This window comes from Chenopodium album, chromosome 2 (genome assembly GCF_948465745.1).
Source record: "Chenopodium album chromosome 2, dcCheAlbu1.1, whole genome shotgun sequence".
Lineage (NCBI taxonomy): Eukaryota > Viridiplantae > Streptophyta > Magnoliopsida > Caryophyllales > Amaranthaceae > Chenopodium > Chenopodium album.
Genome location: NC_137835.1, coordinates 16614872 through 16634356, shown reverse-complemented (window position 1 = coordinate 16634356; position 19485 = coordinate 16614872). Strand labels below are relative to the sequence as shown.

At 33.5% G+C, this 19485-nt stretch overlaps 1 protein-coding gene across 1 annotated transcript; it reads right to left on the bottom strand.

Annotated features, from left to right (window-relative positions):
• Positions 1 to 2378: 2378 nt before the first annotated feature.
• Positions 2379 to 12207, bottom strand: LOC145583854 (1-(5-phosphoribosyl)-5-[(5-phosphoribosylamino)methylideneamino] imidazole-4-carboxamide isomerase HISN3, chloroplastic-like). Its single transcript, XM_081640817.1, has 8 exons — positions 12028 to 12207; positions 10967 to 11113; positions 10343 to 10559; positions 9711 to 9796; positions 6550 to 6651; positions 4139 to 4272; positions 3864 to 3912; positions 2379 to 2916 (listed from the first exon to the last, which is right to left on the bottom strand). The coding sequence occupies exons 2-8, from the start codon at positions 11075 to 11077 to the stop codon at positions 2743 to 2745; spliced, it is 873 nt and encodes a 290-aa protein (XP_081496943.1). The 5' UTR covers positions 11078 to 11113; positions 12028 to 12207; the 3' UTR covers positions 2379 to 2742.
• Positions 12208 to 19485: the final 7278 nt, after the last annotated feature.

The following is a 19485-nucleotide window of genomic DNA, read 5'->3' as shown; positions in this document are numbered from 1 at the left end:
GGGCGGGCGCGAGATTTGTACTGAAGAGCAAAAAGGCGCGCCCGATCGGGCGCGTGTTATTGTTAGAAGACGATTAGCGTCGTTTTAGTTTGTTTTTAGTTTAGGATTTGTACGGAGTATAAATACTCCTCTGTAATACGATTTTAGGATCTATCTCTTTACTCTTTCTTTACTCTCATAATTGTTTTCTTAGATTTTCTCTCTCTCATACCTTTGTTCTTAATCTACTCTTAATTCCAGATTTATTTGGTAACTATTTCTCTTCTCTTAATCTTAGTTGTTTATTTTATTCCTTCGATCATGTCTTGTTTATTTGCTTTGATTAGTTTAGTTTTTATTATGTGTGAGTAGTTTTATTTCTAGGGTTTATGGGGATCCATAAATAATATGAAGGGGTAATTTATTGTTGTTGATTGTCAATGCTAGATTAATTTCCTATTGATTGACTTAATGCTCTGTGACTAGATTAGGCCTGATCTTTTATGCATGAGTTTGACAATATTGATTCGAGATTCGACAGATGAAAATTGATGTTTAGGTCTAGTTTCAATAGATAGGTTAATTTATAAATGGTTAGGTCGAGATTCGAAAGATGAGATTTAATACCGGTAAATTAATTGTGTGATTATAATACGTAGCGAAAGCCCTTTATAATCTGATTGATGTATGCATTGATGAATGATTATTATATTCTACCCTGGAATATTATTTATTGGTGAACCTATGCCCTAGATCCTTTTATTCATTGTTTTCTCCCTATTCTTAACCTTCGTAGTTTAGTTTCATATTCGAACTTATATATCGGTTACCTAATAATCTAGATTATATTAGTTAATTAGGAATAGAAAGACTCGTTTCTCTGTGGATTCGACCCTACTTTCCTATCTGCATTAGTTAGAGGATTTAGGAATTACTTTTGATTTGGGGATACGACTTTACCCTGTCAATTTATATATATATATATATATATATATATATATATATATATATATATATATATATATATATATATATATATTGAACGTATAGTGATTTATTGATCTAAAAACTCTCAAATTTTTAAAAATTCAACAATACCATTTAAACATTTATTCCCAAAAATATTAACATATGAAATCGAATTTCATTAAATCAGAAAAGATGTAAATTTTATCCAAAAATATTAATATATGTAAGCGAATTTCATAAAACCAGAAAAGATGTACATTCTTACCAAGTAAACATTGCAAAGATTAAGGATAATCAGATGATCACAACAATTCTGCGGCCTAATACTCACAATTTTTGTCGGAATTTATGACAATTGGATATGAAACTTGTGACAATTGAAGATGGAAATTAACTTCTTCTCAACATCCCACAGACAGATTAGTCGTCAGATACCGTAAACCCAATTTTGTCATGCAAATAAACTAAAATCTAGCCCAAATCAGTCAAAACAATACCACAAACTTGACGACCCAAAAGTTCTTAAAACACAGTAAAAATAAGCATCAATTAACAAAATAAGACAATGTGCCTCAAAAAAAAACAATATAAGACAATGAGAGAGAGAAAAATATAAATTCTTAAAAAAATAATAATAATAAATAAATAAATAAATAATAATAATAATAATAATAATAATAATAATAATAATAATAATAATAATAATAATAATAATAATAATAATAATAATAATTCATAGTATCACAAATCTATAACTAATAAATTCACCACTGCAACCTGATCGATTTCAGACATGAAACCAAAAAAATTAACTGGTAAAATACAAACCTTGTTGTAACATATCCGACAAAACCGATCACGAAAACCCAATTTCTTTTAAGCAAAAACTCAAAGTTTGGTTGGAGAAAGCTTCACTATGATTTTTTTTTTTTTTTTTTTTTTGAAATGGACGATTCAGTAAGATTAGAAGGGCTTGTAAAATCAAAATAAAAATTTAAAAAGAAAAGTAAATCTGAGATTTTTTTTTTTTTTTTTTTTTGGTTAATCTTTTTTCAATCAGAAAAAACAGTAAGTGAACACGTGTCCTTCAATCTTCCTGTTTTAAAATAATAGTATAGATTTATCAATTATTATACATTGAATTGGTAGTAAGTTGCAACAAATTTTTATAAAAATTGGTGTTCTTTTGCCACATTTTTTTGAAAAGGTAGTTTTTGCAAAATTTTCTAAACATTATTTTTCCCTTTTTGTATGTCTTTCTTTTTTTTTTTTTTTTTAAGCCTTGAAAAGTAAACATATTTAGGTTCACTTGAAAGTTAGAACGTCAATGTGAATTTGTGATGTTGAAGTAATTTTTTTTTAAAAACTAACAAATCAAGTCCAAAAGATCCAAAACCATATCAAACCAGAATTTCAGGAACAGATTGGAATGAAAAAAAATTAGATCTTCATATTCCGAGTCTGGGCCAATCCAGTTTAAGAATCCCAGTCCAATATTTTCTCAATAGCTTTCAATAAAAAGTCTAGTCTGGGCCAATCCAGTTTAAGAATCCTTGCCAAAAAAAATAATAATCAAATAGCTAAGAAGCATAACATCAAAATTGGGAACTTAGAATGGCAAGGCCAATTCGAAACAAGACTAAAGGGACAATACAACAATAACATTAAGTCATTAACACCTTGTTAAGCAAATTAAGGTCTTTGCAGCAGGTGAATTTGACTAGTGAAGCGGATCTGTGTCTTTAATAATGGTGCTAGAAGAGAACTGGTTCAAAGATAACAAAAAATAGAGAACTAGCTGCCGGACTCCTGCTTAAGGTGCCATGCAATGACATCTTTGTAGGGTAAACTACCCCCAAATATATCCAAAGCACTACCAACAGTTACATCAACTCGCTCATTGCCAGCCACCTTAATCTTTTCTAGATCCCCCATAACTGTCACACCACCAGCATAGGTCACTGGAATCTGAGAAAAAATCATATCAGCATATACAGTACAAATTTTGGTGGCATGCTCATATTCGTAAGGTAAAACAACAGCAATTGAAGCCTCCCAAAGATGGGGCTGGCTACTTCTAGTTCAGATGAAAGGCAAAAATCAAACATAACTATTTAGCAATTTATAATACCCTATCTGATTCTATATATTATATATTCTATAGATGCTCTTTAAATAGTACAATTTCTACACCATAATATAAGAACCTTGCAGGAAGATTTAACTCCTTATCCCGAAGTTGTGTATCTTGACCCCTAAGACAAGCTGATATATGTAACTACCATATATAGTGTGTTAGTGTCATGTTTTAAAAAAAATGAACAAGACTGCTCATGCCAATGAACCACTTAACCATGAGTCGAAAATGCTTCACCAAAATGGAGATCAGCAGCTGTTCACCAAGACCAAGGGTAAACAATGTGAATGGATTAACAGCCCTGAAGTAAATATAGAGCAGAAGGTAATTTTATAGTTAAGATCTGATAATCTGATAGGCCCTTTTTCAATAATGTTTTCATGGTATTAATTCTGAGCATTATCACAGCGACAGATCAATTAAACTAAAGTATAAATGTATCAATTCTAGACGGAGGTTTTTCTTTCATCTTGTGTTTTCCTTATTTTTTTAACACCACCTGCAAGATAATGTTGTGGTCTGGTAGTATAATTTCGTATGCGGTATGCAGAACCAAAAAGAAAGACCAAGATTGAAAACATTCTCCTAATTTTCCGTCTACGCATAAGTGTACTTCAGAACACCTCAACATAACGCATTAATATAATGCAGTTGTTAACATAACTTCCCTTCAATCAATATGGAAATTTAAGCAAAGAAAAGTTATTCCTAATTGCTGAGCATATGAGTGTTAAAATATCATAAATATAGAACACAGCCAAACACACTGTTTACTTACTGGTGAGTATTTTCCAAGTAAAGAAACAAGCTCTTCGTCAATTCCCAATCTGCAATAATCAAGCAGTCAAATTATACCATACTCAATCTAATGTAGCAAGAACAAAAGTTAACTCTTCAAGTCTCCGGAAAATTTCTAAGTGACAGTTAACAAGTCTTCAGGCTAAAGATTTGTCCATAATATGTACTACGTAGAATTAAAATTAGGCTTTTTGTTGATCAAGCCCAAGGATAATGAAATGACTAGGGCAAAGAAGAAACGAAACTCAGACTCACTTTTTGCCTTCAACATCCACACCATGTACCAAAAACTCGTCAGCATAGGCAGCAAGAAATTCCAAAGTCTGCTCATCAACATATACATTGCTAAATTTCTGCCATCTGTCCGTTACAATGGCATATTTACCTTCCTACAAAAGAATCAGCACAGCAGTTTTTTATTAGAATAAAACGAAATTAGGGAACAGTCAACAAGATTAATTGCAGCCTTGGATCTTGAAAGGGTGAGCATAGGCCACTTGACAAACGAGACAAAATGGGCTATTGACCCTGCCTTAAGACCAATCAACATTCAGCCCTTGGCAAGTTGGCAGGGTTATGACTTTATGATCAACTTAAGGTGGATTGACTTTGACGGAACACAAATTTCAATATCTTAGAAAGATCAAGTGCAGCAGCTGACTTCCCAAGGAACCAAGACCAAGGCCAGACATAATGGACATTCACAGGATCCTACATCCCATGAAGAAAGAGCCCCAATGCTAATTTCTTCTAAACTTTTTATTTATTTAATGTGCAAATTCTATCCCATCTGGAGAACATAGTGAATAAATATATCTCTAACATAGGAATAATTTTGTAACATTGTCAATCTTAATATATCATATCATTTTGGGACTAAGGCTTCGTTGATGTTATTGTTGTTGATGTTGTCAATCTTAATATATCATAGTAAAATGATATATCATTGTCAATTTTTTTAATCTATTTAATCCCTACCTTATTAAGACTATTATACCCCTAAAAGTGTTTATTTATATATTTACCCCTTAAAGTAATGACCACACTTTATGAATAGGATGATAATTTCCCTAAAATATTTATTTATATATTTGCCCTCATTAATGTTAAAGCAAGATTAGCACAGTCTCATCTTAAGACTTTAACTCATTGCCACATTAGTTTTTTAGATTAAATTTAATATGTTTTTTTTAATTTATAATTATGTTAAGACTCCTTAAGACTAGATAAAATTTATCTCTTCAATCACACATACTCATTTTTTTACATATAAATTAAATTACTTCCTCCGTTCTTTTATTATTGCATCACTTGCCTTTTTAGGAAGTTTCACAAATATTGCACCATTTCCTCTTTAGGAAAAAAATTATTTGTGTTCACACTACAAATACCCAACATACCCTTGCTTTTTCACACTTATTTTTTAGTTTATCAATATGTCACATGGGCAATTTCGTATTTTTACCTTTCTCTCTCTTACTTTTTTCCATTACCAAAATATTTGTACCCAACCCCTATGGTGCAATAATAAAAAAACGGAGGAAGTATTATAGTTTTTTAAAAAAATAAAAAAATTAAAAAAATTGAGTGTTAAATTGAGTCTGAAGTTGATTCTTGAATTTTCAAGACTCCACTTCGATTTTATTTAGACCAAACTTCATAAATGCTTAAAAATAATAAAGTCTTGTCTTAAGACCGCAAAATTTGAAAATGATGTCATCTAGAATCTTAAGACCTAGGGCTAATCTAGCTCTTAATTGTATTTATTTTGTAACTCTTAAAAATAGTGTGTGGACATTTATAACCCTAAAAATATTTGTTCCCATATTTTCCCTAATTAGCGCTACTAACAATTCCAAACAGAAAGAACATCCGGACATGCTAGCTATGACGCGCGTATTTCGCACGTTAGCCGCCTAGTTAATTCAAATAAATGAGAAGTCGAGATATTTTTCCTCTTTATTTGTATTTCAATCATAATTAACGTTATCAAAATCGCTTTCATTTAATCAAGCGAGCCTCTTTTAACTTTTTTTTTTGTTTTAAGCTAGAGTTATATTTGCTGAGACACAACTTTGACCATCAATATCTTTAATTAGAGGTTAGTAAACATTATGAAAAAAATTAATTTTTAAAAGTAGACATTATGACAAATTCAACAACATATTATATGATCATATTTATGTTTTATATATGGGTAAAAAAATCAAGTCAATGACATATGAATGGTGGAAAATCCCAATTCTAGCTTGTAAAAAAAACACGGAGGGAATATCTCAATATCTTCTAATTTATTGTTCCTATATACATGATTTCTTAATGCATTTGTAATGAAGGGTATGTTTTGTGCGTACTTAAGCAATTTTTAGTTACCATATGAAATGGTTGGACCTTCATTTTTTTTCTAGGGCACAGTTTTTGATTTGTATGAACATTTGAACTGTTGCACACCACTATGAACTATGACCATATAATATTTTGATATGCTTGATATTAGTAATGCAAATCAGCATTTGAAACAGTAAAAAAAGTACTCTTGCATAAACTGATTGCTTAAATCTTTTAAGGATCTGCATTCTCTTCAATGATTAGATATTGTGCTTATTATATTGATTGAAATATCACATTTTTAAGATTTGAGAGAGGATCTAACATGAGAGCTGTACCTTCTTTCTGCAGCTCAAATCTAATACAAGCCTTTCTTTTCCAACAGTGCAGACCAGATCCTTAAGCCTATCAAGGTCCATTTGCCCATTGTTGAACACATACTGCAATCACGTGTAAGGTAAAGTCAACATGTAGTGCATAATACGCTTTGAAAAGGGAATTTTCAAGAAACCAAAAATAGAAGAAATACTGTGCAGTAGTCATTTGAAGCTACCTAGTTTCTGCTTAAGAGAAGTTAAGCACAATTGAACAAATAAAATCAATGGAACAAATAATGAATTGAATAAGACAGTCTAAGAAAGCTGCAATAAACACAAGGGAAAATTTTAGAGCATCATGGCAAATTTTATAGCACCATTAGCAGAGATTAAAAAGAAATCACATACATATCAGCAGTGGTAAAACAGGATATTCAAACCCGATACTGTAAAATTTATCCAACTCACTCGCATTTTAAAAAGTCAATTCGTCTATTAAATGACACATAGCTGCCACATAATCCTTATTAATGGCATTAAAAGGATAAGCAAGTGGCATTACATACATGATACATCTAACAATGCACCATAATATAACAAGTTAAAAAGGACAAAATCACTTAATCTAATTGTTTTTGTGCTTCAAATCAAAAATCATTTTATAGAAAGTCTAGTTCTCCGGATAGCAAACATTAAAAAGAACATCTTCAGCTAGTAGTCTGTAAACTTTAGCAGAGATATTCTACAAAAAATTAGGATTTTAAATTCTCATTTGCATGTAACAAAAAATAAAAATTTTCAACTAAAATAGTCTAAATATAATCATTTAGCTCTTTGCAAAGTTTTAATAGACACCTGATGGAAAGGAACAAGAAGTTATAAGAAACTTCACGTCGGTAGAAACATTTTTGGTGAAACACAAACATAAAAAGATTATTATATCATGGCCCTCCAAATGTCAATAATTTTCACTTGTTAAAAAAGAAAGAATTTTGGGGTTAAGGCTTTGTTATTGCTGTAAAACTATTAAAATAAATAAATAAAGCAAATTACAAATACCCCTCTAATTCAAGGATTATTAACCTATATGACACCATCTAAAGAAAGTGCATGGTTCTGGGTGTATATAGCAACACTAACTACTTGAATATTAGAAGTATTGGTAAGCACTAACATTAACATGGGTACGAACATTGAAATATGTATGCAATACCCCACCCATCCAACTAGGGGTGAAAATGAGCCTAACGTGTTCGTGAACTATTTGAGATCGACTTAATAAAGCTTGGCTCACTTGAGTTCATGTTTGGCTCAAAACATTAACAAACCAAATTAAGTAAGCCTACATCAAAAGCCTAGTGAATAGGCTCAAATATAATTTAATAATTACAAAAATGTTTACATAGAAATAATCAGACATTTTATGTGTGACACCCCAAACACCAAGGATATCTTGTTATCTACTACATGTGCATAGTGACAATTGGCCCACAAACCAACATAAGTTTTTCCCACACGTTTTGTACTCACTCACGCAACTTAATAGGTCATCCATCCCAAGAATATTCCCAGCCAAGCACGCTTAAGATCCAGGTGCGCAAGAGTGAGGACAAAATGCAACGGCCAATTGTGAGTCTTCTATGCACAATTTATAAATACCCTTAGTGGTTAACTACACTTAGTGGTTGGGGTCTAAGTTACAAGGACACGGCAAATAGCTCATAGTACCCATGTCGACACAACATGACACAGACATGGGTACGAAATCCGTGTTTGTCACTGTGCATTTGGACACTTCAAGGGAAAAAAGAGAAGAATGTAATTAAAATGCTTCTTGGAGGAGGAGGAGAAAATAGGATATTTGGGGCAAAGATAGGAACACATTCACATAAAGAGATAAAATAAATATACATAAAAAAATATTATAAAATATTATAAAAAAAATAAAAAGAAATAAAAATAAAACAAAAAAAAAAGAAATTAGTAGTGGAAGTTCAAAGAGTTAAAAAGTCACATGGGTTAGATTTATGTGCTTTCAATAGTGAAGGTTCTTAATGGATAAGTGGTGTTTTGGGTGTTTTTGTGCCTCGGGAGAGTTACGTCATGAAGTCTGGTATGGCCGGTCTGTACCTGCAAAATAACGGAGACTCCGGGTGGTTGGAGCTCCGCCTCCGACGGTCAAGTTAGTAACTTGAAACGGAATAAAGAGTACGGAAATTTAGGTGGGGATCTGCTTGGATTCCAAGCTCAGGTGTTTCTCTGATGTAAGAGAGTACAGGTATATTAAATGATAAAACGTGCCCTCAAAATGAGGGACATCTCCCTATTTATAGGGACATTGGGAATTGTGCCCCTGATTAGGTCATTAAACCCTAATCATTGGTGGGCTGCGCCGTTTTGCGGCATTCTCGAGATGTGTTCCCTTGATTTCTGGGAGGACACGTGTCGAGCAGGGATTGGTCCCTTTTGGGCCAATCTGGGGCTGACACGTGTCACCCTCTGATTGGGCCACGTGGCAGGGTGAAATTACCCTAAACAAGTGGGGCTAGAGGGTATCAGGAGTGTTTCATTTTATTTTTATTGGGTGGCATTTAGGTAATAGCTTGGGCTAGTGGGCTTTTCTATTTTGAAGAAAGGACAGGATTTTTGTTTTTTTCTTTTCAAACGGAGGTCAAATTACGTGTGTCCATAGTCTCCATACATTGGGCAGAGCCCTTATATCCTTAAATTCTGGATTCTGGAACTTGCCGGACAGACAATTGGATTTGTGTCTGTGTCTAACACCTGCTCCCGAGTCCATCTAACATAGGTCGAGGTTAAGCTGCATAGCCTTTTTCTTTTCTTTTTTTTTTTTCCTTGCCTTGTCTCTTTTTCCACTCAACTTATAAGTCAACTCATTACAAATATTCGTTCAGATGTATTGCAGCTAGTTTTATATATAGCAAGTTATCCCACACAACGGCGCATACTATAACACTTGCAAGAGTTACAACCATAGTCATCATAAATAAAGCAATGACACCCAGAATGTGAGTCAACAAAACTTTTCAATAGTTCAACTCAAATCAGTTTCAAATCCCAGTGAGCATAAATTTACGCCTATCTAGGTTGCCCCATCTCCACACCAACAATGCATAAAAACAAAAGGTGCTTAAAGTTAGTACCAAACTGAAATCACTTACTGATGTTACGATGACATGGCTGGCTCCCTCTTCAATATATCTTAACGCATTTTTGGAATTAATCCCACCTCCAACCTGCATACCACCTAGAAGGTTACCATTCTAGTTCAGTAGATGGAATATCTTTCTGGACATACCTTTAGAGATACATTTTGAAACTGTGTGGCCAAAGACCCGAATCAAGTTGAGATAAATACACACTAAACAATCCCCTCAATAATCAGATTATGAACAGACATTGATCAACAATGAGAAGGTGGTCATAATGAAATTAGCCATTAAATTTCTCTTTTCTAGATATAACATTTTTACAGAACAAAAAATATACTGAAAAGTTTATGAAGCAAAAGAAAGACAACTAGGTTGTCTAGATGAGGCTACTAAGAAACTTTGTAAAAAGCAAGCTGCTATTTTTCAAAGGACAATAGAATCTCATATTTTGAGAAGATCAGGCCAAGAGTCCAAGACTAATAAAGAAGACATAGTCCAAAAACACTTGAGAAAGAGAAATTGTTGAATAGAATGGAATAAATTACTACCTATGTATTATAATAGTAACATCGACAATCTTGTTATTGTTAACCTTATTATAGTAATTTCCATCAAAATTAAAAAAAAAAAAAAAAACCCACCGGGAAATGCATGCAAGGCTTCAATTGCAGCAGCTTCGCTCAAAGGGTCTGCGCCAAGCATGATAACATGACCACCCAAAAGCCCATCATCCTTGTACAACCTAGCATAATCAACTGACGGCTTATCAGAAACAAAATTAGTAACAAGAGCTGATGATGATGATCCTCCTTCTTTCAAATCCAAAAGGGTGGAACCAACAATTTGCTTCACTTTTCCCTGTGAAATTTATCAAACCAACAAAAAGTGTAATAAGAATTGACACTTCTACCATCAAAACCTACAGTGATCTTACATTCTTATCAACAAGGTTCAAAATTTCCACCATCAATTTGGAAAAGAAAAAACAACATAAAACCAACAAATCAGTCATAGTGTAACTCAAAAAGAATCAAAGTGCTCACCATTTAAAAATAAAATAGCAATTCTGAAACTAGGCCAATAAGGCAATAACAGTTAACCCCATCAAAAACCATTGTCAATCATACAATCACATAAACAAGGATAAGAATTTCCACCATTAATTTACAAAAATACATTAAATCGCCATAGTTTTACCAATAAAATCAACTATTTCACAACTTTCATCATAAATTTTGAAAGTCTTAAAAATAAAGAACATGAACCTTGTGTATATCAATGCAAGGTCGAAACCGAATGGAACATTGAGGCCCACCCTTGAGCCGGGGCAGGAGGGGCAGCCGCCCTGGATCCATGGAGCAAAGGCCTATTTTCATAGTTCCGTCCTACAATAAAGGGTGGCAAACAACAGCCTGCAACACAATAGCAACAAAATTTTGATTAAATTCTACTCCCTCCGTCCTCGAAAGAACGACCCATTTGGGTTGATTACGCGGGTATTAAGAAACTTAATTAGCTAGTACAAATGTATGGAAAATATAAATGAGCAATCATTTGCAATTAATAGCTAGAGAGAGAAAGTCCTAGATGTAAGACAAAACCGACAAAACCTGTTGGGTTTTTTCTTTCTTTATCCTATGTACTAATCCATGTGATATTTTATTAGCCAATAAGATTAAAGTGTTGTTTTACAACAACCAATAACATTAAAATACACAAGATTGCCAAGGTGGCAATTCTAAATGGGAGGTAAATGAAATCAGATTTCGATCATTTTACTGTATAAAAGAAAATTTTCATTCCCTCTAAAAATATTTTTACACAATCAGTAAACACTCTAAAAAAAATTAATCCACTTTCATCATTGCCTGCTTCATCATGGCTTCATACACAAATATTTATCTCTCCATAACATGAATCAATGGCCCAAATTCATCAGTCCATAACATGATACCCGGACATAATCAAACCCTAACATGAGTTAATCACCCAAAATAATTGTACCATAAGAGTTAATCACCCAAATAATCATGTCAATCCCACATGAGTTAATCACCTAACAATATAATCCATATTTTTTTTTTTTTGAAAAATATAATCCAAATTATACAGCACAACATCAAACAAATTTTGCAAGGCAAATTCAAAACCCAAATAATTGAAATGGAAAACACTATAATAATCAAGATAAAAAGAAAATCATCATCATTCAAAGTTATACACTCACAAATTACAAATCACACAAACTAAGCATAATAATTTACAAAAAAAAAAAAAAGTAAAATTAAAATTAAAAAAAAACAGAGAAAATATAAGATACGCATACCAAATTGCAGCAAATATGTGACTTTCGAATTTTTTTTTAAGGGCTTTGATTCGCAAACACACCTAGACTGCCGATCCCTTTTTTTTTTTTGCTCCAAATTGTCTATGGAAGGGGATGAATTAAGGAGAGAGAAGAACATAAACAAGGGTTTTTCAAGAGAAAATACCCAAATCCCAGAAAAATTGAAGAGAGAGAAAGAGGGGAACAAAAAATTAATGGTGGCACAAACATCTGAAAAAATATATGGCTAAATTAGGGAGAAAGAGCTACATGACAAAAAAATTTAAGGATATTTTGGTAATTTTTTGATTTTAATAGATGTTGTGAAAAACAAATAGATCATTCTTTTTGGGACAGATATTAGGCCAAATGGGTCGTTCTTTCGGGGATGGAGGGAGTAGCAAATAAGGCTCATATAATAGGGGCGGATCGAGGGGTAACTCAACATATAATAAGTTCAAAATGAGCTAAGACAAATTAATTACAAAACTAAATTTAAAAAATGTGTGGGTTCTGAAGATTAGAAGGATGATTATTAGGCGGATGAGAACTTTCTCTGTGTTTTTTTGAAAAAAAAAACTTGAAATACTTCTTTCTTGTGATCACTTCATTTAATTTGACTTCTGATATATGTAGCATTATTAGTTATTAGTATGTTTTAGGAGTTTTTGACAATTACCACCTACAATTATTACCATTTTATCAATTACCACCTACAGTTTTTTTTGTTTTTAATTTTACCACCAACTATTTTTTAAAATATCAAAACTTCCCACCTACTTGGCACTCAACTCAAATGTTATGTTATGTGGGGCCCACTAACTACCTTCCCACCCTTTTTCCTCACTTTCTTCCTATCACACTCAGTTTCCCATTCCCCTATATTGTAATCCTCTCACAATCGAGTAAAAACTTCAAATTAAATTATATATTCATGTTAATTATTTCACGAATTGAAGTGTTTGCCCAATTTCAAGAGAAATACAATACATGGGAAAGAGAAATTGAGTGGGAAAGAAAGAAAGGTAGTTAGTGGGCCCCACATGACGTTACATTTAAGTTGAGAGCGAAGTAGGTGAGAAGTTTTGATGTTTTGAAAAACAAATCATCATGCCTTCCATGTTAAATCTAAATAAACATATATTAAAAATAACGGATTTTTATACATGGAAGACGCTCAATCGCTAAAATCATTTCCCAAGAGCAAGCGGTCAATTTATTTCACCAGATTGGGGGACTAGGCATGAAGATTTGTCTTCAAATTGTCAACTTTGGTAGAGCCATGATGAATCTATTTTATATATATTTTTATTTCCCGTCCCACGGTCATATTTGTGCTTATTTGAGCTCTGCGGAGCTATTTTTACTACTAATATACGTTTTTTAGTGTTTTTGTAGAGTTGGTATTATTTTGTAGGAATTTACATTTTTATGACAATTCCCGAGCTTATTGAGCCACTACAAAGACAATGAAGTCGGATCGTATTTTATGACCAAATATTTTAAGCCCAAGACCGAGTTAAAGGAATTTAATTCGGTGATTAAGGGCTCAATTGGTGAAGAGTCCAAATTTTACAAGCTAGTATTACAGCCAAGTCCAAAGAGGAGGTTAGGCTCAAGTTCTGAACCAGCCCAATTCAAGATACAAGATCCAATCTCGCGAGTCTGTTGGGTGTAAGGATAGCGGGCCCGATTGAGAGACAGATTATTGCTGCTACTTTGATTCGGTTGGACCTTGATGCAAAACAGCCCAATAGCTTTGGTTTTTACGTAGGGAGTGACTTGCTTCTTAGACTTTACAAAGGATTTTGTTAGGAGTTGGATTGTTAGTGGGATTGGTGGCCATTAACTTTTCTTTTATATAAAGGGGAATAAGGGAGTACGGTAGTATCAGGTAGTTTAGATGAGTTTTTTAGTTTAGTTTTTAATTATTGTTATTATTTTGTTTTATTTTTTATTCTCTTTCTCTCTCTAACTTTTCTCTCTCTCCTCTGAATTAAACTCTTAGTATTACTTTCTCTTATTTTTCTCTCCCTAAACTCTTAATTTATGCAATTTTATATTTATTTCTTTTGGTACTATCTCTTCTCTCTTTTATTACTTATTCTCTTTGCTTTGATCCTTATCATGTCTCCTTTAATTGTTTTGTTTAGTTTAGATTTAATTATGTGCGAGTAGTTTTCTTTCTAGGGTTATGGGGATCCATAAATAATATGAAGGGTAATTTATTGTTGTTGATTGTCAATTCTAGATTAATTTCCTATTGATGACTAGATTAGGCCTGATCTTTTATGCATGAGTTTGACAATATTGATTCGAGATTCGAGAGATGAGAATTGATGTTTAGGTCTAGTTTCAATAGGCATGTTAATTTATAAATGGTTAAGTTGAGATTCGAGAGATGAGATTTAATACCGGTAGACTAATTATGTGATTGTAATACGTAGCGTAAGCCCTTTATGATCTGATTTTATGCATTGATGTTTGATTATTATGTTTTACCCTAAAATATTATTTATTGGTGAACCTATGCCCTAGGTCTTTTATTTATTGTTTCTCCTCCTACTTTTATTCTTTCCCACTTTTACTCTTAGTAGTTTACTTTCCCTTTGATAATAATAATTTGTTACTCTATAATCTAGATTATATTAATTAATTAGGAATAAAAAGACTTGTTTCCCTGTGGATTCGACCCTACTTCCCTATCTGCATTAGTTAGAGGATTTAGGAATTACTTTTGATTAGGTGATACAACTTTAGCCTGTCAAGCCACTAATATGGAAAGATATGGCTTTGCATATTTCATAAAAATTTGATAAAAATACCCTAAATAGCTATATATCTCGAAAAAGAAAAGGAGGAAGAAAGAGATTAGAGAAAGAGAGAGAGTGTGTGTAAGGGCGAGAGATTTAATAAGTTTAATAAGACTAAGAGAGGTAAGTCGTCTCATATATATATGAAATCATGCGAATTGAAGAAGGTATATATGCAAGTAGGGTTTTACTGTAATATTTGCAAATTTATAAAAAGAATAAATGGAGAGAAAAATAAAGGATCACATAAGTTTTAAGAGATTTAGAGTGAAAATAAGAATGAATCATAAAACATTATAACATCAATATACATTTTTATCAAAATAAAACAAAAATAAAACCCAATAGTGAACAAATAATCGAACTCATTTCTGATGACTACAAATAAGAAACATAGTATTATGTATCCTATATACATTTTAATATGGTATAGTTGTTAGTACATTTTACAAACAACATATATACGACATACTTGTTAATAACACTAACTAATCACACATTAATGATCTATCGCGCGCGGTCGCACAACTAGTATTCCACAAAATCATAAAAACACACTGCCGTAGCCCCGTAAACTCCAAATTTCATAGTTGAAAATAAGATTAAAGGGTTGTGCAATGCATTTGCAACCAAATTTGATTCAATTATCTTGAAAAAATACATAAATTTATGGAGATTTTGATTAAATAATCAAATTAGGCTCAAAATTTTCTTTTCTTTTGGTAATGATGTTTCATAATATTAGTAATTAGAACCAATAGTTGAGAACTTGAGATTTTCGAACACTTAATGCACTAATAATGAAGTTATATTAGATCAAATATAAACCTAAAATTGTGAAATTGATACGATAATAACAAAAAGAAACAAGTTACCTGAGAAGCTACTTCAATGGGGGATACAAGTTATTAGAAGGCGTCGTGCGATTCAACGGAGAACGTCAACTGCGCTTCAATGAACGTTGAGTGTGCTTCAATAGGCAATATAGTGCTTTGTATTAGTTTAACAGCCTGTTAACAAAATTAACAAATTAACAAATTAACAAATTAACAAATTAACAATATTTAATTAACAAATTTTTTTTTTTTTGAAAGAATTAACAATATTTAATTAATTAAGATTAGTTATATTATAATTTGATTAATTCAAAAAAAAAAAAAAATCCTCCCCAACCAGCCCGCCCATTCCCGCCTGCGCCCAATTCCCGACACCCCAGCCGTCCCTCCACACTAATACCCCTGCTACCTCACGCACCAAGCCAACAACCAGGCAGCTTCCCACAACCGCCACATAGTAGCTGCCGAACCACCAACCAACGTTGCACCAACTCGCAACCAGCAGCACTACCGAGAATCGCCGCAAGCTCCAATTTTAGCCCAATCAATCCTCACCCAGGAATTGAACCACCAAGGAAATGTGGATTACGCTTCAAAGGGAGATTGATATTCGATGATGTGCAAAAACCATCTTACCTCACAAACTATTTCAATGGAAGAGAGAAAGCTCAAACGCCGCTTCGATGGAGAACTCAGAGTGTTAAAGTAAGCTTCAAGGAGGAGCCTTAAATCATCTACCTTTCATCAAACAACTTGGGGGAGAATTCTAAGAGACAGAAAATTAATTAGCAAAGGGATGAGATAGAGAGGAGCAATAATGGGTTGGAGGAGGCCAGGAGGGGAAATAAGAAAAAAAAAAAATTCTTTTTTTTTTTAACGGTGGAAATTCTCTTTGTTAAACTTGAATTATTTCCCTAAATAATGTTGGGAAATTATCTAATTCTCAAATTACAACTACTCTTTTTTTAATTCCCATTATACCGTCCACTAGACCTGTTCAACGGGTCGGATCCGGGCTGGACAGGGCCTTAGTTAAATGGGTCGGGCTGGGCCAGGGTCAAGGCTGATTTGAAATGGGCTAGTTTGGGTCTTGGATTATTGGATCCGGCCCAGCCCCGCCCATTCAAACTTTGAAAACGGAAAAATCTAACAATAGTAATACAACCCACTTATGGGTCTCCAAAGGAACTTTAATGGGCCTTTACTCCTCCAAAAACCTGAATTACAAGTTAGTACATCTAATGTCGCATAACACATATGACATGTAACTTGAGAAAGTGAAAATTATAGTGACCCCAAAGAAATGTACAAGGTCAGCAGTGGAAATTCCTCAGTATAATCTTGCAAGTTCTGATAATCATAGGAAAATTCAAGAATAAATTGAGGTCTTACGAAAACTAGATTGCTCAGATTAAAAGAAAAAGTAACTAAATAAACACGACGAATGTTTGGAATTGAAAGAGCCAAAGAGGAGAGAGAAAGTATCTTTATTTAAAGAGTTTGGGCAACCAAATCGTGATTGAAGACGATAATCGACAATGGTAAAGCGACGACAGAAAAAATTAACTTAGGAAGAGGAGGAAATTTGGAGAATATTTTTAGGGTTTATAATTTGGGGGAAATTTGGGGAAATTTGCTTGCAGGTGTTTGAATTTTCAGATGAGCAACCTTGCTTTTGAATATTTGTATTTTCATGCTTGAATTTCTATTCTTTTTTTAGCTCTTTTTGCTTTAGCATTTATTTTATTTTTATAAGTGTGGGCAATCCCAATCATGCGGTCTATTACTCACTTGGTATTCATGTTTCTCAGGCACGGTACCGAGCACTCGATAAGAGACGCAATCTGAGACGTGTTCTTATCGAAGATACTTTCATATCAAAGACATTGGAACACTTACCCTTTTGTACACTTGTTTTCGTTTTTTTTATTATTGCTTATTTTTTGCTATTGCTTTCTTTTGAATTTGCTCAAGCCCTTTGAGATTTCATAAGTTACACACCATCCCATCCCAAGGTTAGGTAAATGTAGGTTGAAAAAAGAAAGGTTTATCGTTAGACGAGGCTCAAAGTGGTTTATGAAGAAAGGATTTGTAAATTTGAATGGTGAAAGGAGATATGATGTGGCTACAAGGGGTGCCTTAAATCATTAGTATACCTTGTACTTAATTCGACATGGATTTTTTTAAAGAAATAGAAAAAGAGGCCATGAAATCTTGTCGTTGCAGCTCGCCTCTTGTCTTGTGTCATTTGCTTCATCATCACCCAGTCTTCTCGCTAGCTAGAGGCAATGGGACCTTGTTTGCTTCTATGAGGTCTTGAATGAGATTTTGAAACCTGTAGCATTCATCAGTGGTATGACCGTTTCCTCGATGGTACTTGCAATAGGAATTTGGATTCCATCTCGAAGATCGATTTTCTGGTGTTGGATCCTCGGTAGGGCCAATAGGTTTGATTAATCCTCGATCATAGAGACGATCGAAAGCAACATCGTAGGTCATTCCAATGGGTGTGAACTCTCGTCTGAGTTTACTTTTAGATCCTTGATTGTCCATGGCTAAGACATCATTATGGTCAAAGGTATTAACATTATTGCTAGAGTGGGCGTTTTCGGAAGAAGAAGGATTGTCGTTCTTCTTTCCTTTCCAGCCACCGTGGTTACTATTGTTAGTAGCTTTTTGCTTTGCGAGGTCGTCTTCGATCTCGATACCGATGTCATAAACGGCCTTGAAAGTATTCAAGTTGTGTTGATATTTTAAGTGCTTTGAATACTTTTCTTGGAGATTCTTGATAAACATCCTCACGGATTCTTTTTCAATGGGGACCTCAATCATCTTAGCGGAAGTTTCCCTCCATTTATTAAAGAAAGAAGTAAAACCTTCATTCTCTTTTTGTCTTAGCATCTCAAGTTGTCTATGGTCGGTTTCAACTTGGATATTGCACTTGTACCTATCAATGAAAGCGTTCACTATTGATTCCCAGGTAGAGGTTTTCTCCTTGTCAAGGGAGAAGAACCATTGTTGGCAAACGGTTTCAAGAGATAGTGGGAACAGAGAGGGGAAAACCTTCTTATCGATACCCTTAATGCTCATTATAGTTTCAAAAGCTCTTAGATGGAAGTAAGGGTTATCTGTTGCCTTCAATTTAGGGATGTCAGTGGCGTTGAACTTATGCAGAAGAAGTTCTTTGTCCAGCGAGACCCCTTGCGAACTCATGCCTTGAAATTTATAGTCACTAGATAGCTTGCTTAGACTCTCTTGCATGAGGTTCATTTGTTGTTGCTTCACGGGGTCATCGACCCTAAGTGCGAGAAGTTTCAGTATCTCAGTCACGTTAGTGAATTGACTCCTAAGTTCATTAACTTCCTCTTGAGTTTCCATTATCTTCTTAGCCTTCCTCTTTTGACGAATCGCTTTATCAAAAAGTAAGACTTGAACAAAGGTGTTGTCCTTGATTAATCGCCCTTCTCTCCTCGACCAAGTACTGTGGAAAAGGAATTTGGGGATATTTATTGATAATTATTTAACTCAAGATTTATTCAACATGCAATGGATGGAGGAAGTGAAGAGAGATTGGAATAGAATGTGAAAAAAGATTTAGATGGAGGGATATGAAGAATTAGGAATAGAATGTACCCCCAACTTAAATGACGGAAAAGACTGACTCATGCATGAACCTAAGACATGGTCATGGTAATGCATACTCGAAGTGTGTGCTAAGATTAGTGAGTGTAGATGACATATTAAGACTCGTGTCATGACCATGTGGCTAGACTATGTGACCAAGACTCGATTAATGACTTGACAAGGTG

What these genes read in the sequence shown, in the direction of transcription:
- LOC145583854 (XM_081640817.1), bottom strand. Translation starts at nt 11,077, where the DNA reads ATGAAAATAGGCCTTTGCTCCATGGATCCAGGGCGGCTGCCCCTCCTG. An exon ending in CTTGCATTGATATACACAAG is followed by an intron (nt 10,560 to 10,966) that starts GTTCATGTTCTT and finishes TAAATTTCACAG; the next exon opens with GGAAAAGTGAAGCAAATTGT. An exon ending in TACTTGGAAAATACTCACCA is followed by an intron (nt 2,917 to 3,863) that starts GTAAGTAAACAG and finishes ATTTTTTCTCAG; the next exon opens with ATTCCAGTGACCTATGCTGG.